The sequence below is a fragment of the Octopus bimaculoides genome, chromosome 20 (assembly GCF_046866305.1).
Source record: "Octopus bimaculoides isolate indiv1 chromosome 20, ASM4686630v1, whole genome shotgun sequence".
Classification (NCBI taxonomy): Eukaryota; Metazoa; Mollusca; class Cephalopoda; order Octopoda; family Octopodidae; genus Octopus; species Octopus bimaculoides.
In genome coordinates this window covers 44,991,273-45,016,489 of record NC_142947.1, presented here as the reverse complement: position 1 = coordinate 45,016,489, position 25,217 = coordinate 44,991,273, and the positions used below count along the sequence as shown (strand labels likewise).

The 25,217-nt window shown below is 36.9% G+C and overlaps 1 protein-coding gene across 1 annotated transcript in view; it reads left to right on the top strand.

Moving 5' to 3' along the window:
* Positions 1-2,837: 2,837 nt before the first annotated feature.
* LOC106870068 (amyloid-beta precursor-like protein) overlaps positions 2,838-25,217 on the top strand; it is a 97,770-nt gene continuing 75,390 nt past the window's right edge. The window contains exon 1 of the mRNA XM_014916039.3: positions 2,838-2,972. Within this exon, the coding sequence (XP_014771525.2) occupies positions 2,919-2,972 (54 nt within the window). The 5' untranslated portion in view covers positions 2,838-2,918. The remainder of the gene's footprint in view (positions 2,973-25,217) is intronic.

Sequence of the window (25,217 nt, the reverse complement as noted above, 5' to 3'; positions counted from 1 at the left end):
TAAGGTTGGGGTTGGGGGTGGGGGTCAAATGTTAGGAAGGGAGAAAGGAAGAAAGGAAGAAAGGAAGAAAGGAAGAAAGGAAGAAAGGAAAACTAGATTACACTCTTAACAGGATCATCAAACTGCTATACTAGGTCTACTAATACCACTATTAGCAGCAGCAGCAGAAGCAGTAGCAGCAGCAGTAGTAGTACATAGTATTGGTAGTAGTTGAAACAGCAACAACAACAGCAGCAGCAGTTGTAGTAGTGATGGTGGTGGTGGTGGTGGTGATAGTATATAACAGTAGTTGTGATGGATATAGCAGCAGCAGCAGCAGTAGTAGTAGTGGTAGTAGTCGTGGTAGTAGTCGTGGTAGTAGTAGTAGCGTTACTACTAGTAGTAGAAGTAATAGTAGTAGTAGCAGCAGCAGCAGTAGTAGTAGTAATAGTAGTAGTAGTATCGTTAGTAGTAGTAGTAGTAGAAGTAGTAGTAGTAGAAGCAACAGCAGCAGCTGTAGCTTCTTTCCCCCCCCCCCCACTACCACCACTACCACCACCACCACCATCCTGTTGAATAAATTGAAAAAGGAAAAGAACCCCAAGAAAGTAGACTTTGCTAAGGATGATAACGATTAAAGAAAAACCTGACAACCTCTTTTCCTCTCCACTTCCATCTCCTCCCTAAAACCAAAGAAGCTGGCAATGGTACACATTTACTGTGCCCCACTGTGCCACTGTGCTATTGGGCCGCCGACATTGCGTTATGTCAAAACCAAGACAAACCAGCCTCACCCCCATCCCTTCGTACTTTCTGTTTCCCTTATCCATCCGTCTATCTATCTATCTATCTATCTATCTATCTATCTACCCTTTTCTCTCTCTCTCTTTCTTTCTCTCTCTCTCTCTCTCTCTCTCTCTCTCTCTCTCTATCTATCTATCTGTCTGTCTGTCTGTCTGCTTGTCCCTATCTATCGATCATATTGTTCGTCTTTGAATTTATAATTTTCCATTTTCTTTATCTCTCTACCAATTACACACACACACACACACACACACTATATATATATATATATATATATATATATATATATTATATGTATATATATGTGTGTGTGTGTGTATATATATATATATATATATATGTCTGTTTGGGTACATATTGGTCCCTGTGTTTTCAGATGTATTGAGTCCTTCCTTGTGTGAATGGTCTCCTTAACGCCGTTGCTAAAGTAACCCTTTCACACACACACACACACACACACATATATATATATATATATATATATATATATATATATATATATATATATATGTTATAATAATTATCTTTCGCTTCTTCATTGCTGCTCCTCTATGTTAATGAGCTGTTCTTATGTTTCTCTTCAACTCAACCTCCTCCTCCTCCTCCTACTCACCATTCATCTCTGATAAGTCCTTCTCCTCCTACTACGCCTCCTTCTCCGTCATTTATTTAGCGTTTCAGACCGATAGTTGCTTCCTCCCCTTCTTTTTTATTTACATGCTTACTCTCTTTCCCTCTCTCTTTCCGTTTATCCGTCTCTGTTTCTCACCTTTTTTGCCTCTCCCTTCTTTACTCCCCTCTGTCTTACTACATCACCCTTTCCTCTCTTTTCCTTCTACCCCGCCTCCCGCATCTTTTTGACCATCTCTCTTTTTTATCGTCTGCATCAATTCTTTAGCATCCTCTACATGTCTTCCTCCACTCTCTCATTATCAAGTGTCTTTCTTTTATCCTCGCTCCTTTTCCTCCACCTCTTACACTACTTCTTTCTCTTTCTCCGCTAAAATTCTTCTCAATAAATGCTCATTTCTCTTTCTTTTTCTTCTCTCTTTCACACTCCTCCCACCTCATATTTTTCTATCCTTCACTTTATCCCTTCCCCTTCCTCTGTCGTCTGCTTCTGCTGCCATTTTGTCTTCGTCTTCCTCTTTTCGCCGTCTGCTGCAGTTTTCTTACTCTTTCTCCTTCTCTTCCACCCTCTCTCTCATTCATTCAATTTTTTTTCACTGTCCCTCTTTCTTTTGCTATTTCCCACTCTTCTTCTTCTTCTTCTTCTTCTTCTTCTATCGCACTTTCCCACTGCATTTTCATTCATTTCTGTCCGCTGAAAAAGAATAAAAGTATTCCATGTCCCCCACCCCTTACTCTCTTCTTATCTCTCACTTTCTCGCTTGACCGCTGTCTCCTCTTCTTTCTTGTCCCCTATTATCTATCTATTTATCCATGTGTCTATAAACCTATCTATTTTCCTCTCTCTATCAACCTTAGTTGTTTCTTTCAGCATTTCTTCCTCCTACTCTCTCAATATTTTCACATTATCTTTTTCTTCTCTTCCTACTCCTCTCTTTTTCAGTCGTACATTTCAGTATTTCTCTCTCTCTCTCTCTCTTTCCCTCTGTGTTTTGGTCATCGTCTCTCCTTTGTACTCACTTTCACACTCTCCTTTCTCTCTCCTTACTCCCACTTCTCTTTCTTTACTTCTCTAATTTTCTCTTCCTTTCTCTTTCACTCTCAATCAAACCTTCTCCCTCTATTTCTCTTTTTCTCGTCTGCATTCCTCTCTTTCTCTTTCTGCATTTGTCTTTCTCTCTTCTATACTCCCCAATCATACCTTCTCCCACTCACTATCATTCCCTTTCTCTCACTCTCACTCTCACTCTCACACTCTCACTATTAACCTTACTATTCTACTCCTACTCAACCCACCAACGAACCAACCAACACATCAGTCCACCACCTCACTCGCACCTCCTCTCACCGCTACCATCCACCCTACTCCCACCACCATTGCAACCAACCGATGACGTCAGAGGAGCGACATCTTAGTTTCTCTCATCTTTAAACGGCGACCATTGAATACACACCGTGTATCTCTTTCTCTGTGTTGTACCATAAGAAAGGAGGATTGTTTCATAATGAAGCCTGTCGGTTTTGTTGGATTGTGGCTCCTAGCCGTTGTCAGCATTCAGGTTAGTAATATCTAATATCGATTCCGTATAAATATGCGCGTGTATATGTACATGTATACATACATACGTACGTATGTTTCTATACACCTAGGTACATGTCTGCATGTGTTTATATACATAGGTATGTGTATATGCACAGATGCGTGTGAATATATAGGCATAACTACAGGGTTTTACCCCCCACACACGTCTGTACATGTGTGTGTATACATATGTACGTACTTTACATGTATGTATACATATATATATATAAATATATGTACGTATGTGTGTATATGCTATGCACGTACAGATAGGTGTGTTATATGAAGGAATAATCCTGATCAAATGCGTTGCAACCATGACCATCCCGTCTTGTATTTATTTGAGGGGGTGGGGGGAAAGGCGTGAGATCCCTAGGACTACATAACTCAGTGTGTCCGTCGTTGTTTCGGACGGTGTTGCTTGATTCAAGGGTGATTTAGCTGCGGTTTCTAGCAGGCCGATCGACCCACCGACCTTGCAGAGAGAGGGTTCGCTCCGTCGTTGGTTCTTCTGCTCCGATGTCCACCTCGTTGTTTCTCTCCACGTCCATGTCATCCTCTATCTTTCTGTCTGTCTGTCTCTGTCTCTGTCTCTTTCTCTCTCACTCTCTATATATATATAAGCATGGATTTATATATATATATCTGTGTGTATGTGTAAAGTACTATGCACGAAACTCTCGGCCCTCTAGTCACTTTTGTAACTTCCTACCTACTAACACACACACATATGTAATCGTGTATATTATATATACATACATCCATAGGTAGACAGATGGGTGTATATATTACGTCTGTATATACGCACCTTTACGCGCTGCGTCCTGTAATTTATCGCTTCTCAATGAATCAACGGAAATTAATATGTATGTATGTATATATCGGTGTACATATATATATATATAAACACCTTAAATTCGACACTCTTTAAAACACACGAGACACAAATTAAATTGATTAATAAAACTAAACAGTTTATTTAATTATATCCAAAGGAATTAACGAAATTGGTAATTTCAATTCTTTTATTATTATTATTATTTCTCCGAAATTAGAGACATGTTTAAAAAATTTAATATAATTGCTTTTTTTTAAAATTATTTTTGTGTTTATACAATTGAAACATTCTGTGGTATTTATAGAAAACTGTTTATTTATTTATTTGGAGATGTGTGTATACACAAACGCGTGTATATATACACTCAGATAATGTGCTTTCGAATGGGTATATGTATGTATGTATGCATGTATGTGTGTGTGTGTATTTGTGTACATTTATGTATACATACGTAGTCCAGTACTTGGTAATATATGCACACGCGCGTGTGTGTGTGTGTATATATATGTGTGTGTGTGTGTGTACGATTTTGGTTTTGTGGATGTAGATTTGTTGGAAATAGTTACCAATTCTACCTCAAAAAGCACCTTGCCGCCTTTTTCTATGATAAAAGATTTTTTTAAAATTATGTAAATAAATAATACGTGATAGTTTTGGTGAGGTGTCGGGGTGTTGACTGTCTGAAACCTGATGGAATGCTTTTGATCATGGGCAGGTCTTGTTAGCACCGACCTTGGGCTAAAGAACATTCCACTGCCAAATTCGTGCGTGTATGCCTGCAATGTACATCGCCTACATATAACATAGTTAAAGCAACAAGTGTGTGTGTGTATGTAGGTGTGTTTGTTTACTAATGTATGTATAATGTTTCTTTCACCTATAGACATACGTAACAGTTGTAACTGAGAGCAATGCCAAAGGAAGTCGATACACGGGCCACTAGGTTTGCTAGAAATAATAGCTGAGTTGCCTTCAAATCACGCGCTGACGTCTTCTAGAAGGATGTACACATCGGATTATCAAGTAATCCTAGATACGCCATGTCTGGGATGGGGAGTGGTGGGTGGGGGCAGGAAATAGTGATCGCAATCGGTACAGTTTTGATCGATCGAGTGGCTGGATCAAGATTGAACTGGGTTTTAATAAAAATTGAAAGTCCCCACCCCGCTCACCCGCGTTCTCTCTTTTCTCTCAACTTGTATACCCCTCTACACTTTCTATGTCATTTTGTCTCCTTTTCCAAATCTTACATTATATATATATATATATATATATATATATATATATACATATATATATATATATGTATGTATAATCTTTGGGAAAAATAGCCCCTAATGGGAGGTGAGTTGACTGTGATGACTCGTCCAACCCATGCCAGCATGGAAAGCATATGTAAAAATATGAAAATCTTATATGTATATATTTCTTCTTTTTTTTATAGTATATATATATATATATATATATTCTTTTGTGATTTGAGTTTTGTGCCATTATAATCTTCAGGTAAGAATCCACCCAAAGATCACAATGGCGTGAAACTCGAGTCACAAGACAAAGAACCAAGTTCGAATAACCAATAAACTTAATAGTCTACATTTCTATATTGAATACTATCTTCCTTGTTCATTTACAACATTTGAATATATACATACATAATTCCATCCATACATAATATATATTTTACATATATTTATATATCCATACATATATATATTTATGCACACACACATGCATGCATGTGTGTGTGTGTGTGAATGTGTAGATATGTGTGTGTAATATATATATATATATATATATATATATATATATATATATATATATATATGATGCAATCTTGTAGATTTGTTCTTGGAAGAAAGACCGATTTAAGATTTTCCATTGGGTTTTCCTTCTCATTTGTCCCAATTTGCTAAACCAGGTTGTTGCTAACCTTTGCAAATTTTTCATAAATTTTCTTTTCATTCTTTCTCTTTCCATTTCACTATTGTAAGCCTTATATTAAAAATATACTTGAAAAAAAACAAAATTCATTTTTATTATTGGTTTTGTCTTCATTTTAAATCCATACCATCATGCAGCTATCGAGGTTTTTAAAAAAAAAACATTTTTTTTTCCTCCAATTTTTATTCTGAAAGCAATCTGTGCTCATTTGAAACCCTCATCCTTTGTTAATGTCCTCAAGAATTTTTAGCTGAATATTCCATGGAATCACGTATATTGAAGGAAAACCTTGAGTATCAATCGTAGAATGAATCATTGTCTTGGAATAAATAAATATATTTTATTCAAATGTCTAGCTTTTTTTTTGAGCTCAGATAGAGCCATGTTGGGAAGAAATTTGCAAGCAAGCGTGTATGTATAGGGCAAAATATATATACATAAATTATGTATATAGGTATATATCAGTTAGAGTACATTATTACACACACATACATAATATATGACATTAAATGATGCTTTATATATGTATTAAATTATATATATATACACACACACTCACCCCTCCCTCTTCTTCCCTGTTTTTCCCTTTCCATTTTGTTTCTCTTCATATTTTTTCCCTCTCCACCATCGTACCCTACAACAGAACCTCCCACATACACACAATGTGTGTGTGCATGTGTATATTCCTTCATATTCTTCAGTTTCAATTTACTTGAAGACCCTGTGTACCCACAGTCAAAACTCAATCTAACTTGACCAACGTTTTTATATATATATATATATGTATGTATGTGTGTGTATGTATATATATATATATATATATAATATAATATATATATATAAATGTGTGTATATATATATATATATATATGCGCACATGTGTTGCATTCATGTACATTTTATATTAAAATAATATGCTAATAGTAAAAATAAGTTGCTTAAGGCTACATGCAGTGTCTCAAGTGCTTTAAGATTTAGCTTACACCAAATGGAGTTAACAAAACTGAAAAAAATACTTCAAAAATATATGGCTCTTCCCAGAAGGTATTTAGGTTAGACAAATATGAAACAATCTGAGGTAATTACAACAAACATTATACACACACACACATCTCCAGTTATGTACATAATTATTTATATTTTTATATATCCTATATATATATATATATATATATATATATATATATTATATTGTGTATAACACACCAGTTCAATTTCCACTCATATATATCAATATATATATCTATATGCGTGTGGTAATTAATTTAGACACAAAATTTATATGTACATACACAATATTTTTCCACCGTCTTTATTTCTGACCAGTCCCCTAATATTTTATGGATTAGAATCTCTATTTTCTATCATGACAGATACCTTTTTTTTTTTCTTTTTGTACCTGTTCTATAATATTAATTTGAGATTGTCAAATCTACCCACATAAGACCATTTATTTTAGCTCTTGGTTCTCTCTAAATGTAGTTAAAGAATGAGTATTACTGCTGAGCTACAAGAGAATCTAAGGAATCGATCAGCAGAGAATGCAATTAATATATATATATACGTATATTAAAAAAAAAAAGGGGGGGGGGGGCAAAATCTGGATAAAAACTATTTTGTACTTTCATCCCTTTCAGGGTTTCATCATTAATGCTTTCTTACAGAAAATTCGCGTGTGTGTGTGTGTGTATATGCACACACACATGTGCGCACACTGTTGTACTTGGCATTAGGAAGGGCATCCAGTCATAGAAACCATGAGAAAGTATACACTGGAGCCTGATGTAGTCCTTGGGCCCATCTGAATCTGTCAAACCATCCAATACATGCAAGTATGGCACCGGGATGATGATGATGATGAAAAAACTCAACTACAATTGAAATTGTTAGTGGTGATGGTGGTGGGGAGGCAGAAAGAAAAATGCAAAATAGTGAGTGGTTTAATTTGTAATATATTGGGTTAGAGAACTCTAAGACTGTGGAGGGTGTATAGCCTCTGGTCATCCCTTCCATTAAATCATATGATCAAAGACTTTTGGTAAAAGGATGGCAGGTGGTAGAGAAGCCTGCTAGAGCCTGTTACATTTTGCTTGATAATCGTGGTGATGGTGCAAAAATTGACAGATGCACCGGTGTGCAGTCTGCTTCGTTTCCCTTTGAAATTGTCCTCTTTCATGCATTGTGTGCATGTATGTGCATATTAAGTGGTGAATGTGTGCAAATCCATTACTTTTATCTTCATAGTGCATTACTTAGACGCTACTGCATATCTACCAACATGCACATTATTTTTTAATATTTCCTATATATATATTTAATAAAATGTTTTATATTTTATATATATGTATATATATATATATTCAGAATTTTTTAATATTATATATATATTTTATATATATATATATGTATATTAATAATAATGATAATGAAGGAGTTATATTAATATAACCAAAAGGATCGATTCTTGAAGAGTCTGCATATCTTCACTGTCGTTTTTTTCTGCTATTTAGGTGATGATTTTTTAAGTTAGCTTACCAATTATTTTTGTTAGTAGTTAATTTATAATATATTATTATATATATATATATATATATATATATATAAATTTTAATATGCATATTTTATGTGTGTGCACATACATAAGATGGTGAGCTGGTGAAATAGTGCGCTGGACAAAATACTTAATGGCGTTTCATCTATCTTCAGATTCTGAGTTCGAATTCCATTGTGGTCGACTTTCGGAGTTTGCCAGTGCCCCTGGACTGGCTTGTGCGGGTGGCACATAAAAGACACCATTTCGAGCGTGGCCGTTTTCGTGCGGGTGACACGTAAAAGCACCCACTACACTCTCTGAGTGGTTGGCGTTAGGAAGGGCATCCAGCTGTAGAAACTCTGCCAAATCAGACTGGAGCCTGGTGTTGCCATCCGGTTTCACCAGTCCTCAGTCAAATCGTCCAACCCATGCTAGCATGGAAAGCGGACGTTAAACGATGATGATGATGATGATGATAACATAAGTACCTCCAGAACAGGGGCTGATGTAATTAACCAGTGCCCTCCCTTAATTTTCAGTTCCTCTCATAAGAAGTAACATTTTGTGTATGTATATAAATTATAGATTGAATATATATACACTATATTTAAAATAGGTGTGCTTAAAATATATATGTATATGTTTGTGTGTGTGTGTGTATATGTTTATTTATATTTTTAATATTATACATAAATTATATAAATTTTTTAAAAGTTGTATTTGTGTGAGTGTATATATACACACACACACACACACACACACACACACACACACACACACACACACACACACACAGAGAAAGACGTGTGTATAATATACATACATAGGCATATATTTGTAGATACATATATTACGAATTGTGTGCAACAAGTGAGTCAAAAAAACGAAGCAGAGGCCCATCTCTTTCTCTCTCTCTCTCTCTCTCTTTCTCTCTCTCTCTCTCTCTCTCTCTCTCTCAGCTTCGTTCATAATGAGTGGACAACTACAAAGCTATGTGGACAGTCAGTCGGCCATTGTGTGTGTGTGTGTGTTGCAGATATTTCTTGCCAACTATCTTGTTGCTAACCAATTGCATCAACATATCATTAGCGTCATCATCATTGTCATTAATATCTCCCTCATCATCGTTAATATCCTCAATAATTGCATGACCAATGTCACTGTCATAGCCATTATCTGTCCAGTGTCGTCTTAATCCCCACCACCACCATCATCTCCCCATGGTCATTATTACTCATCAGCTTTCATCATTTTACTTTTCTCAAGAACTTGCTTCTACATTAATTTATTGTAATTATTCACAAATTAAAAAAATATAAATTGGTTTTTACTTGAATATTTGTATGTTCTCACCTTACACCTGTACGTGTGTGTGTATGTATATATATATATATATGTGTGTGTGTATATATATATATACTTTTTCATACATGTACCTCTAGTAAATGAAAATATGGATACATAAATATGTGTGCATATATATATATATATATATATATATATATATATATATATACACATACATACACGCACATGCACATACACACTTGATGAGACACCAGATGAATTTCTCTTGAAAGGTGAACATTGGGTGTGGCCAGTTCATTCTTGTCAAGAATATTACTGGTACATGTGTGTGTATGTGTGAATATATATTTATATACATATGAATATGTGAACATATATGTATGCGTGTGTATATACACTCTTAGTATATTAACAGGAGCTATTATTATTTGATAATTCGACGATGGTTCTGTGTGAATGGACAACAGTAGCACCCATAGTCAGATCCCACTCTCAAAACAAAAGCTCTGTGTGTGTGTGTGTGTGTATACACCTTCTTTCCAGAAAGTCAGGTGTTCTCCATGGCCAACTTAATCCCAGTTGTCTATTATCACTTTGTGTGATGATGTGCAGCTGTAGCATAGCTGTTAGTTTAGTGAGAAAGGATCCAGGGTGGGGAGAAATGAGGCAGTAATGCTGGTTGTGTTGTTTAAGGTGTGGCCATTTGATGAATTTTTCTTTTTGCTGCTGACACCTGCTTTTCTTCTTTTATTTGACATCAGTCCATTGTCATGGATATACCCTATTGTATGCATCCATATAATTACACACACACACACAGTTGTAATGTACAGAAAGCAAAAGACAGGGGAGGGACCAGCAAGAAGGTGTATTAGTTTGATGCTTGGGAAGAATAGAAAAGTCTTGGACAGTTTTGAGCTTATACTCTTTGACAGAAAAGGGATGAGAGGGAAAAAACGGGGTGGGGAAATGTGTTGGGATTAACGGTTGAACATAATGAAATGACCGGAATAAAGAAGCTGAGTGAAGGGGAGATATATATGACTGCATTAGGTCTCCTCTTTACCCCTGTATTGTTTAAACTAATGCTTCCCATCCCGGGGTTTCATTCTGAACCTTTTCTTGGTGGGGAGGGGGCGTCCATATGAGATTTTTTTCTTTTCTTAAATCTTATGAGCAATAAATTGCTTATACGTCTACGATACACAATTTTTTAATACAATTCCTAATAATATTTGATTATAATAGGACCTTTCCTAACATGGGACGCCAGTCGCGTGAAATAGGAATCAAAGGGTTTCATTGGCTGAAAATGGTTGAGAAACGATCGGTTTAAATGAGGTGTTGGTCTTGGACAACTTGAGTCTATTGGACAATCACTCACTTCCTGGTGGTAGTAGTAGTAGTAGTAGTAGTAGCAGCAGCAGCAGCAGCAGCAGCAGTAGTAGGTGTTTCATTATGAGGCTGAGAGAGGCACACAGAATATTAAACACACTTGTAGATGCTATTACGCTCAGCCAGCCATACACAGGACAATGTGTGTGTGTGTGTGTGTGTGGACAGTGATAGCAAAATCGATTTTGGAGTCTTCGTGACTAAGCCAACAGTAAAGAGAGAATATTCATATACACACTCATGCACACATATGTGGGTATGATATGTGTGTGTATGGATATATATATATATATATATATATATATATATATATAATATATATATGTGTATTGTATGTTAATATATGCATGTATATATATATATATATATATATATAAATACAGAAATGTGAGGTGTGTATAATATATATACATGTATAAAATATGTACGTGTATATGTTTATATGTATGATATATATATATATATATAGTAATATTATATATACATATGTCTGCATATATTTTGTGTGTGTATATATATATGATGATATATATATATATATATATATATAGTAATGCTATATGTGTACATGTCCACATGTGTGTGTATATATATACACACACACACATACACACATTGACTCATTTATGTACGTGTATATGAAAGAGAAGACTAGGAAATTGCCTATAAGAATCGAACCTCTCACACACACACACACACACACACACACACACACACACACACACACACACACACACACATACATGATGTACAGTATGTTGGTTGTTTCTTTGTTCTACACCGTTATCCTTGTTCAGTGTGTAATCGATTCTGCTCCACACACAATCACACAGTTGTTACTTGTCTTACTCTTCCTTTCTCCTTTTTACCTGTTGATTCTTCATCAGCAGCAGCAGTTTATTGTCCTAACATTGGCTTAGCCTTGTCCCACCACCATCATCTACAAAAAAAGAAAAAAAAAAAAAAACAATTTATTCATCATCTGCAAAGCCTGCCTGCATCTAATATCAAACATGGCCGTTTCTCTTCGCTGCCTTCAGTCTTCTTGTTTTTCTGGTTTTCCATTAGAAATCTATTCAACTCTTCTGATACCAATCCAACCTACTGGAGACTGCCCTTGTTTCTACGATACAAACTTCATCTTTTTAAAGTAATTTGAAAACCATCCACCTAAATTTCATGTTAATTTATGCATCAAACACCAGCTTAATAATAAAGATATTCGAATAAATTCCTTCTTTATTTTTTCAAAATTTATTGAAACAAAGGTGGTGCGTTTCAACAGAGATATGGTAACACAAGGGTTAAAGTGATCTAAATAGAATAGCTTCCATCCAAATGTTATGTTAATTTATGTTCCAAACACCAAATTACTCCTGGGAGTTGTGTTATCAAATTCTTCATTATTTTCAGATTTAATTGAAATAAAGACAGCATTATTGTTTTAACAGGTTTAATGTTCTTTTGTACTTTAGGCACAAGGCCTGAAGTTTTGGGGGAGGGGGCCAGTTGGTTAGATAGACCCCAGTATGCAACTGGTAATTAATTTATTGATCCCGAAAGGATGAAAGGTGAAGTTGACCTTGGCGGAATTTGAACTCAGAACGTAAAGATAAACGAAATACCGCTAAGCATTTTGCCAGGCATGCTAATGATTCTGCCAGCTCGTCGCCTTTATTATATTCTTTTCTACTCTAGGCACAAGGTCCGAAATTTTTGGAGAGCGGGCCAGTCGATTAGATCGACCTCAGTACGCAACTGGTACTTAATCAACTGCCTTGGTTTAATATTATTGGCAAAATTGTTTGATGGTTGTACAAACTTCTTTATGGTATTTCTTCTGAATTCAAATCCCACCATGGACAGCTTTGCCTTTCTCCCACTCCAGGGTCAATAAAAGAAAGTATCCATCAAGCACTCCTATCAACGCTATCGAATTACTCTCGAAATTGCTGGCCTTGTGCCTAAATTAGAAACCATTATTGTTAGAGCAGTATTGTTTAGCAGCTACATGCTGAGTCCAACTATTGGTCCTTTCAGGGGGTCGATAAAATGAGTACCAGTTGACCACTGGGATTGATGTAATCAACGTACTCCTCCCCACCCCGCCCACCCCCAAATTTTGGGCTTTATGCCTATAGTAAAAAGGATTATTATTATAATTATCTTAGGTTTCTAATTTAGGTACAGAGCCATCTGTTTTGAGTTGGGTGTGGGAGTGTGTGTGTGTTGGGGGGGGGGGATTGGTTAATACCATCAACCTCAGTATTTCACTGGGCTTTATTTTGTCAACCCTGGGGGGGCTGAAGTATAGTTTGATCTTGGCAGTGGAGCTGTATTATTTAAAAACAAAAGTATTTAATCATTGCTCCAGCTTGGTCACAGTTTTTGGCATCATTCCTCACCAAAATGTTAATGGAAATTTCTTCTCACTTTGGTACCATACGAAAAATTCTGGGGAGAAACGGGGAGAACAAGCATTTAGGTCAGTTTTTGGTTCTTGTAGAAATTATTTTATCGATCCTCAGCAGCCATTCCAGAGAATGAAAGGCAAATAAGAAAGATTTCTTTAAGTGCAATCACTGGACATTCAGGGCCTGTTTATTGTGTGGACAATCACGGTGAAATTGATGTAGCTGTGTATATATATATATATATGAATGTGTGTGTGTTTGTGTGTGGTAGCATGGAAGATGGGTGTTAAATGATGATATTTATGATGTGTGTGTGTGTAAATGACATAATACTAAGGCTACAGTCTTAATACACTGACAGAAGTATATGTACTTATAGGACTGTTTGTGAAATATCAAATAGCATACAAACACACACATTCACAAACACGTTCATACACACATGTGCGTTCACACGCACACGCACGCGCGTTCACACACGCGCATTCACACTCTCACACATATACACGCGTTCATACTCACACACATGCGCGTTTGCACTCACACACATGCACGTGTTCACACACTCACGCACGTGTTCACACACACATACACACACAAATGTACCAGAGGCACTGGGTGAGCACTTTTAAAACTCAAACCTATTTTAACGAAGCAGGGTACTTACATACAACCCACACAGCACGTATTTACCCACTTTCCAGCTGTCTCATAATACTGAAGGATTCATATTAAAATTAGATTTGTTTCTGTGTTTTCAGTCTGCATTGCACACCTTGCATTCAGGCATGATGCACCATATGTTATATATGCTGTTTTATGATATAAACGGGGACGAAATGCCCTGGGTTATTTTGATACATTTGTATGTCATCATCACCATCATTTAACATCCATGTTCCATGCCGGCATAGGTGTGTGTGTGTATATATATATATATATATATATATATATATACCCATCTGCATAAGTGGAGTCAAGACCACCTAGTATGTAGTGGCATAGCTGTGTTTTTTGTAATAATGAAGTCAAACAAAATAGTGATATTTTGAAATCATTTATTATGTGCGTTTCAGGTTTTGTATTGTATATAATTGGAAATGCATCCATTGCGTAAACCTTCCTCAGTTGAAGTATTTCAAAAATATGAAGTAATTGATGGAAATTTTCAATATATGTGTGTGGTTAGGGCAGTAAGTTGGCTACACAGTTAGGAGGATAGATAAGTATATAGAAAGGGGATGTTTGTGTGTAATGTGAATGATGTTGATGGGAAACAGCATAGTGATGTATCAGTGGAAGTCATTTTGCAAGTATATTGTGATGTTGCCTGAATTGTTTGAATAATCAGAAGTGTGAAGCACAGTTTATGAGTCGAGACTTCAGCTTCTAATGATGATGAGAATTGTAATTTTAGCAGAAGGCCAGCAAGTTTTGAGGCCTGGTGTTCAACTGGTGCTTATTTTTATCAACTGTGCTCACAAATGAGGTTAATATCATCTGTAAACATATAATGTTAATATCTGCACATAAATTATGCTAATTATCTGCACATAAATTATGCCAATATCTGTTCATAAATTATGTTAATATCTGCACATAAATTATGTCAATATCTGCACATAAATTATGCCAATATCTGTTCATAAATTATGCCGATATCTGCTCATAAATTATGCCGATATCTGCTCATAAATTATGCCGATATCTGCTCATAAATTATGCCGATATCTGCACATATATTATGCCAATATCTGTACACATTAATTATGCTATTTCCAGTTTAGACATGTAATTGAATATTGCAACATTATTATTATAAAGGCAGTGAAGCTGGCAGAATTATTATTGCCAGACAAAATGCTTAACGGCATCTCTTCCAGCTTTTACTGTTCTGAGTTCAAAATGCCATCAAGGTCAAAGGCCAATAAGTGAAACATGTCAAAAATAAGAGATATATGTATGCAACCTGATGTATAAATAAGGCCAGAATCCCTAAACTGGTTTACAACCACAGATGTGTCCTGTCAGGGTGATTAGAGCACACCTGATGGTCATTTGCTCCAATCCACACAGACAGACAAGCCTGAATGGCTGGTCCATTCATCCATCTGTTATTCCAGACTCTTTACTCTCTCACCCGTTTTCCTAGAAATTCACTAGAGAGCAGTAATACTTATCACCACCACCATTAGTTCCATCCTCTTCAAGTGGTACTTTAAGAAATTGATAAGCTTTTCTTGGAGGCAGGGAAGGAAATCCTTGTCTACTAAGCAAGATGAATTTCCACTTCTCCTTTTCAAAGGAAGACCAAAGAACAATTAGTTCTTTGGAGACTCTGTAGTTCAGTTCCATATTTAAGAGATGAGGAACTATGTAGATTATTTACATTTGATGGAATGAGGACCCAGGTTTGAAATTTTCCCAAGACACCTGATGAAGGCTGGAGGGTACATCTGCTGAAACGTTGTGTTAACAACAAACAAGATGAGGACAAATATCTGTCAAATGTAAATAATGGACTCTGTAGCTGTTTGACATTCTCTGGTAGGTCTTTGGTCTGATCTCTGGGTGCTTAAGAATTATGGCTGCTGGAAAGTGGAAAGAATGGATATGACATGAACTCAGAAGGCACCGGAACCAAGGGTACAAATCATTTTAGGCCAAAGTTCTTTTTGTTTTTTTTTAACCAGTCCACTACCATAGAAAATATTAACATATTTCTCTTCTACTCTAGGCACAAGGCCTGAAATTTGGAGTGAGGGGGGGGGGCAGTCGATTAGTTCGACCTCACTATGCAACTGGTACTTAATTTATCGACCCTGACCTCTGCCAAGGCAACACCAATGATTAGCCGGAGATGATTTTTAAAATGAGAATATCTGAAATAAACTCGACTGCTCTCACAAATGAGAATACTAAAAATGAACCCGACCGCTCTCAAAAATAAAAGAAACAGAAAAATAATGCAGAATCCTTGTCTGGTACCAGATCGATCCCAAAATGTGATCAGTTCATTCCAGTCATGAGGCCAAACATCCCTGAAAGTTTCATATGAATCCATGCAGTGGTTCTTGAAATATCTTGTCCACAGACGGACAAACAAACAAACAAATGCAACTGAAACAATACCTCTCCTTTCGCTAAGGCAGAGTTAATAATAATAATAAGGCCAGCAATTGTGAGGGGAGGAGGCAAGTTGATTACACTGATGTTAGTACTTGACTGGTACTTTATTTTATTGACCATGAAAGGCGAAGTTGATGTTGGCAGAATTTGAACTCGGAACATAAAGAGCCAGCAGAGATTCTGCTAAGCAGTTTGTCCAATGCTCTAACAATTCAATAATAATGGTAATAACAATAATAATAATAATAATAATAATTGTTTGTGATTTAGGAATAATGCTGACAGTTTGAAGCCCAGGGTTTAGATCATAGCATCAACTTTAAAAGGATGAAAGGCAACATTGACCTTGGTGGGATTTGATCTCAAAAGGTAAAGATCCAGAAAGCATTTTGTTGGACAATTTAACATTTCTGCTAGCAATGAAATTGCAGAGGTACTCTATCAATGATGTGGTCTCTGGATACTTTAATACCTCATAAAACATGGTAAAAACTGAATTTAGCAGGAGAAGGTGTTGTTTTTTTCTTTTTGTGTGTGTTTTGGTGACTTAAATGACTGAGTCCACCACTCCAAATTGCTTCATGTCTTCACATTGTCACAGATGAAGTCATTTCCTACACAAGTACAACTCCGAAATGTAAATATAATTATGATTTCTTTTGTGGGCACAAATCAAATTTTGAGAAAGGCTATCGTTCTATCATTCCCGATATTGTTGTATTGCTAATTTTTACCACAGGGACAGATGTAGACAAACATTACAATACACAGCAGTGCAATAATAATCAGCCTGATACGAGATAGTACTTAAAACAAACAAGCTCTAAAAATGACCACAACTCTCTTTCACGTATGTATTTGTGTTTTGGATATCTTGTAGTCTTATAATTTATTTTCCTTATGTAGATCTTACACAGATCTTGTTAGTCTTTCTTATCTTTGAATGCCTTATCTTCTACTATTTGTTTCCATTGCCTACTTTGTTATTTATTTAATCAATGCAGCTTCAATCTAAAGCACTTGAGACACAGTATGTAGCCTTAGAAAACACATTTATATACAGATTTCCTTGTAGATTTCGACATACGAGTGTTAAAGTCGTTTGATCTGTGAAACTATATACATGATGGATTATTGTGTTTATATGCAGCAGATCCTGGTATCCATATTGTAATCTTTAGGCAGAATCAGTTTTATGCTGTGACGAGGGTAAACCATCAGCACTGGAATCGTTCCAGCTGTGGTTCAACAGTTTCTTTATCCCTAAATTATCTTACAAGGCACTTACAAGGCCAACCTTATGTTTAGTTAAAAGTTGCTTTCTTCATTACACACACACGCAAAAAAAAAATTGTATTAAACATCCCACGTTGACACTACATTATAACATATCCATGTGGATATATGTATGTGTATAGAAATATATCAATGTGTACACATGTGTGTGTGTGTGTGTGTAATATATATATATATATGTGTGTGCATGTGTATAGATATACATACACATATAATTTTAAATGTATTGAGTTCTCAACTGTGGTAGCTTTAACATTCTCAACACGGTTTTTTTCTTTATCCAAAGTAATAAAATCCCTAAATCTATTGCAATCATCAGCCTTTCTAGACTTTCACAGGCTCATCTTCAGGACATAAACTGATACTTGGCAATGCATACTTGCCTCATCACCAGGCAAATGTTTATGCACTCAGTTGTTTCCAATTTTGAGATTTGATCCTGCAATTCATCATCATCATTCATCATAAGTCCATAAGTCATATTTACTTTGTATGTGTGTTTATTTTAGCATTGTGCTGTGTTTAAAAATATTTTCCTTATCAATCATCTAATTTTTCTGTGATGTTTTATATAGATTTTTTGTATCTAATTTACATTAGTTTATTGTATAGTATAGTGTACAGTAATCCCTTGCTATGTCGTGGTTCACCAATCACACTTTATTATTTAAGCTTTCGTTAATTCCTCTGTGGTGTTGTTTTGCATTCATAATAATATATATATATATATAAACAAATTATAAGAATAGTAGAAAAAAATATACAGTACATCACTGTCACTACTTCGGATTTTCATCTATCGCAGTGGGTTTTGGAACATAACACCTGCGATAGTTGAGGGATTATTGTATTGCAATTGCTCTATGGTGCAATTCTGAAAATGTGTTGTACAATCAATGTAACAGTAGCAGTCATGAAGTTTACAACTTTCACTTTCACAATAAAAATTTATAAATCACATGGGCCATTTGTAGCTTGTTCTCAGGTTTACATTTTGTAGCATGGGTTAGACAAACACATGATTTAAGGCATTGTTTTTACTCCTGAATGCCCTGCCTGTCAATGAACACCTATCTCTCAAGTAAGGCATATCTTATTCCACTTGACTTTGAAGATGCTAAGCTAACATCCAGTTGACATCACAGCCAGCAGCTCGGTTAATTTTGGTGAGGCAAAAATGTAAACAAACACACATTTACATACATGTATGATAGGTTTCTTTCAGTTTCCATCTACAAAATCCACACATAAAAGCTTTGGTTGACCCAGGGCTATATATAGTAAAAGACCCACTCACACAAGGTGCCACACAGTGGGACTGAACCTGAAACCACATGGTTGGGAGAGAAACTTCTTAACCACACAGCCATGACTGCACCTGTTCTTAGCGCATAGTTGGGAGTTAATAAGTACCTGTTGAGCACTGGGGTTCCTGTAAGACAAGCACATCTGCCTGTAAAATGTAAGGCCTTGTGCCTATAGGAAGAACCATTATTATTATTATTATTATTAGTAGTAGTAGTAGTAGTAGTAGTTTGCAGTGTGGTATGACTCATTTTTGTGTTTATTTTTTATTTTTTTAAAGAAATCCTTATGACCTGCTTGTCTGTTCCATAAGGAGTATGTGTTTGATTCATATTAGAGTAGTGGTTCCCAGCCTGTGGTCTGCAGACCCTTGGTGGTCTGCAAAGGGGGTCCATGAACTAAATTAAAAATTTCTTGTGTGTGTGTGTGTATATATATATATATACATACATACACATAGGATATACACATATACACACACACACACACACACGTAATGGTAAGCATATTAAAAAGGGGCCTGTGGGGAAAACTCATTTAAATAAAAGGGTTGAGAACCACTGCGGAAAGGTTGGGAACCATTGTACTAGAGGTTCTCAACCAGGCTCCACATACCTCTTGGAGGTTCGTATAAGATTTAGCTGTTTTGGTTGTACTTCTACGATACACAAAACGTAAAACTATAATGGGATTAGGAAAAATTAAAGGGCTATGGTGGGTCTATTTGAGTAAAATAGAAATCTAAGGGGCCCATAGACAAAAATTGGTTGGGAACCCCTGATTCATACGGTATATATTTGATGTATGGGTTGTGTAGTTGCTTGTCTATGTACTTTGGAGATGGTGCAATGTCCCCCTGGCTACAAAATGTCACTGGTTAAAATATCTTGTATGAAACAAAACGGTAATGGAATCCACAGAGCTTAATTAACATTAATTAACAACGAATATTCTTGGAGATTGCTAAACTAAGCCACAGACGAGTAGATGCACAGGCACAATGTAACAATGTTACACACACACACGCACACACAGAGAGGCGTGTCTGTGTGGTAAGAAGTTGCTTTCCAACCACATGGTTCCGAATTCAATGCTACTGTGTGACACCTTGCGCAAGTGTCTTCAACTATAGTCTCAGGCCAGTTTGGTAGATGGAAACTGAAAGAAGCCTGTCGCGTGTGTGTGTGTTTGTCTCCTACCGGTGTTGTTGTTGTTTATGTCCTCGTAATGTAGCGGTTCAGCAAAAATGACTGATATAAGTACAAGCTTTAAAAAAAAATGGACTGGAGTCGATTCGTTCGACTAAATTCTTCAAATCAGTGCCCCAGTATGGCTGCAGTCTGAAACAAGTAAAAGATAAAAATAAATAGGAAACACACACACACACACACTATATATATATATATATATATATATATATATATATATATATATATATATATATATATATATATGTATATATATATATATGTATATATATAGTTAAAAAAAAAGACAGAAAACAACGACGTGAGGACGTGATACGGATAGTGTTATTAGACGCTCGGGAAAGGAAATCTAAACGGGAATATTATAAAAAAATCCTTATCTTGATGCATCTAAGAATGCGATGGGACTGGATTAGAATGGTACTGCTGCGGTGGTTGCTGCTGCTACTACTACGGTCGCACCTCGGCTGCTGTCACACCAGTCCACACGACCACCACCACCACCACTAATGTCACACTTCAACCGCTGCTATTATTCCTGTCACACCACAACCATTACAACTACTACTGCGGCCGCACAACATCTATTACCTGTCTCTCAATTCTACGTCAAAAATTCCCCCTCTTCTACTACTACTACTACTACTACTAGTAGTAGTAGTAGTAGTAGTAGTAGTACAACTATTACGTTCTATCCCTAACCTAAATGCTACCCCCCCCCCCCCTGACGTTGCTGCTACTACAATTTCATTCACTGCAACCGATTTTGTTATTCATGAATTATGAAAATGACCTGTGTGTATATGCATGAGTATGGATGTATATGTACTGTGTGTGTGTGTGTGTATATATATGTGTGTGTGTATACATATACACACAATATTACACTCCCGTAACGTTTAGATTTGAGGGGAGGGGTTTAGTTGGTATCATGGATTCCAGTACTTTGGTGGTGCTGGTACTTTATTTTATCAACTCCGAAAGGATTTGAACTCAGACCTTAAAGAACGTGAACGAATACTGGTCTATATATATATATATATATATATATATATATACATACATACATATTTGTTATAGTGACATATGTTTTATTAATGCTTCAGAAGGCACACACACACACACACACAATTTCCGATTCTTTAACGGTGCCACAAACGAGATACTACAGGGACTTATTGTAGTCGGGTTACATAGAGACCGGATAAAAATTCAAGAGGTATCCCCAATTTGATCCAGTCATGGGACACTTCAGGTCTAGGATTATCTTCCCCTAGCTCTGTTTCCCAGTTGGCCTGGTGGGGGGGGGGTCTCTGAAGGTAGGGCCCTTTCATTTGAGGCACGTTCATGACAGTATCAACAGCCTCTCGATATATTTAACTTTATTTCATTCTCACCACCTTCTCTAACTGGAACTTTAAAAAATTGATGAGGATTTGACCGAAGACGGGAAGGCAGTGTCTATAAATTTTCTCGGGACCTTTGCAAGGGGTTAGAGGGAGAGCTGAAGATATCTTCAGTTTGGAGATCTTGCTCAAATGTTTACAGCAAAGTTGAAATTTCTTTAAGGTACCCCACAGTGGTGTCAGGTAGTGGATGTTAAAGCGGGCGATGCAATGATATCCATCACCCGGTTAAGTTTATCTTTAGAGTTTTCGGTCACGCCCATCACATCTGTTTCTCCCTGTTTCTCCACCAAACTAAAAGAAAACTGCCTGCCCTTTTCCTGACTAAAAGAATACGGCGGAACGATCTCCACGGTGGACTAGGCCGATCGTCGGATTCCGCCCTTCGCGCGACAATTGTTGTTTAACAAAACCCTGCAAGGGGTACCGAAAAAATGCAAGCAAGATTTCATCGTCCTGCTCGTGTCTCGGACAGGCATTGCACGCGTCTCGAACCAGTACAGTGATAAGGCGGTGAGCTGGCAGAACCATTAGCACACCGGCTGAAATGCTTAGCGATATTTCGTCTGTCATCATATTCTGAGTTCAAATGCCGCCGGGGTCGACTTTGCCTTTCATCCTTTCGGGGTTGATGTAATCGACAGGTCCCCTTCCCCCCAAATTGTCAGGCATTGTGCCTATAGTAGAAAGGTTTAATAATATACTCGTAAAGTTTTGTGACATTATTAAGACTCTATACTTGCGTGTATGCACTTTGCATGTCCGCACAGTAATTATGCTAATTTCAGTTTCAACAGTTGTTGGACATCACTGTCAAAATGATCCATCATCATCGCCGTCATCGTTCAATCTTTGCCAGCGTGAAAGGCAATTACTAAGCGATCGCTTTTCCTGCTAGAAATAGCAGACGACACGTAGTATACTTCTATGTATGAAATATATATATATATGACTTTTATAAAATACGTTGGATGATGTGCTTTCAGGTACATATAACTGCCTTTCGAAAATAGCGAAGAATTAAATAAAAATTTTGTCATTAGGCGTGGCTGTGTTGTAAGAAGTTTGCTTCCCAACCACATGGTTCTAGGTTCAGTCCCACTGCATGGCATTTTGGGCAAGCGTCTTCTTTAGTCTCGGGTTGGCAAAAGCCTTGTGCGTCAATTTAATTGATGGAAACTGAAAGACATATATATATGTCTGTCTGTCTGTCTGTCTTTGTCCTCTCACCACCGCTTGACAACCGATGTTGGTGTGTTTCTGTCTCTTTAACTGAGCGGTTCAGGAAAAGACTGAAACAAGTACATACTGTCGTATTATACACTGAAATGTCACCTGTATCCTTAACGCGATCGGAATCAGCATGACAACAGTAACATGGTTGTGCTTTTAAATTACAGGTATAAACCCACCTAGCAGGCTTCTGAACAGTTTCCACCTGCTCAGTTTCTCTTCCGAGGCTTGGGTTGATCCGAAGTGATGACAAATGACACATGCCCGAGATACCATGCTCTGGAATTGAACTCGTGACCTCCTGATTGTGGGAATCGAATTTGCCCCTTCCTTGCCTGCAGAAAAATGAAAAGCAAAACTGTTGGCTCCGACGGGATTTGAACTGGAGTTCGGAAAGTATTTAAAAATAATGGAACTGTAAAGCATTTTCGCCCGACCCCTCCCTAACCGTTCTGGAATTCTACTGCCTTAAAATGGATGGAGTACTGTCATATGTAGATTTATGTGAATGGCCATGAATGACCATGGGATTGCACCTAGAAAGTTACCCTCCGTGGCACAAGTCCGGATAAGGCTGTTTGTGGAAGGCCAACAGTCGCCCATGCCTCCACTGATGTTATCCAAGGGAAAGGCAAAGGGGCCAATACATCTTGGCACCAGTGATGTCGCAACTCATTTCGACAGCTGAATTATCTAAAGTGTCTTGCTCAAGAACACAACACGCAGCCCGGTCCGCGAATCGAACTCGCAACCTCGTGATCGTAAGCTCGACCAAGCCCTTGTTATAATTATGTACATAATTATAAAATATTTATAAAATTTACCTACGAGGTTTTATTTCCGCGCTGGTAAAAATCATTAATGATTGTTACTGTTGTTGTTGTTATTATTATTATGTTTTAATTAAAGCTGCGAAATTTTCACAAACCTGTTGCTCAGTTTCCATGTTCCCATTTACAACTGTCCGATGAATGGGAACGTGAAACTCTGGGTAACAGTTTTGGGAAAATTTTTGCAGTTAATTTAATAAAAGCATGTTACTCTACCTTTGGTATTCGAGTACTATTTTCTTTCTACCTTGCCTTGCATTTATATGCTTACTTTGTGTGTATCTACGCCCATATCTAAATACACATTTTTCCTGTGTTTTGTTTCTACTTAGCTTTCGAGTATATTCCTTCACCTCCATCCATCCGTCTATCTATCTACATGTATATCCACCCCCGTCTCCTACACCACACTCTTACACCTCAACTGTTGTAGTCTTTCTAGAATGTTCTAAACACTATAGTTTCTCTTTGGCTGCTACATTGTATAAGTAAGATTATCATAGGTTTGTTTGTTTGAAATGACGCTTTAAGCCAGCCTTAAAACCTACCTTTTTATCTCACCTTGCGGCTGAAGCCAAGCCAACTTGTTGCCTCGGCAAGGCAAGGCTGGCTGGCTGATTTGGCAAGAAAAGCTGGGCTGGTAGGTGGGCTGGACTCATTGACTACCAGCCGGATGTTCTCTCTTTCTCTCTCTCTTTCTCTCTCTCTCTCTCTCTCTCTCTCTCTCTCTCTCTCTCTCCTTAGTTAATGCATCTCTATCACTCATGTATGTATGTGAATATATATATGTGTGTGTGTATAATGTAACGTGTGGGGGGATACATGGTAGTTATGTGAATGCGTATGTTACTTTACGTTATGTATGTGTATATCTCCCTCTCTCCCTCTCTCTCTCCCTCCCCTCTCTTTCTTTCTCTCTCTTTCTCTCTCTCTCTCTCTCTCTCGCTCTCTCTTTCCTCTCTCTCTCTCTGTATATATATATATATATATATATACATACACACAAACAGACAAGTGGGGGTTTATATGTATGTATTGTTTCTATATGCATACATAATTTGCGTATGTATGTATATCAATGGATGTGTGTGTGTGTGTTTTCCTGTGTATTTTATGTACATACATCACACGCATGCACGCACACATGTATGTAATATACGTATGTATGTATGTGTGTATGTATAACATACATTTAATTACCATCGTCATTACAGCCAGCAGCCTTAACAGAATGGCACGTGCTCGGAATTAATTATTTGAAGACCTGAAAAGCTGTCCTTTGGTGTCTGCTTTCATTTCCTCTTCCTTTCTTTTTCTCCCCTCCCCCCTTCTTCGTTTATTCCCTCCCCCCTCCCTCCCTCCCCAACTCATTTTTTTCTTCTT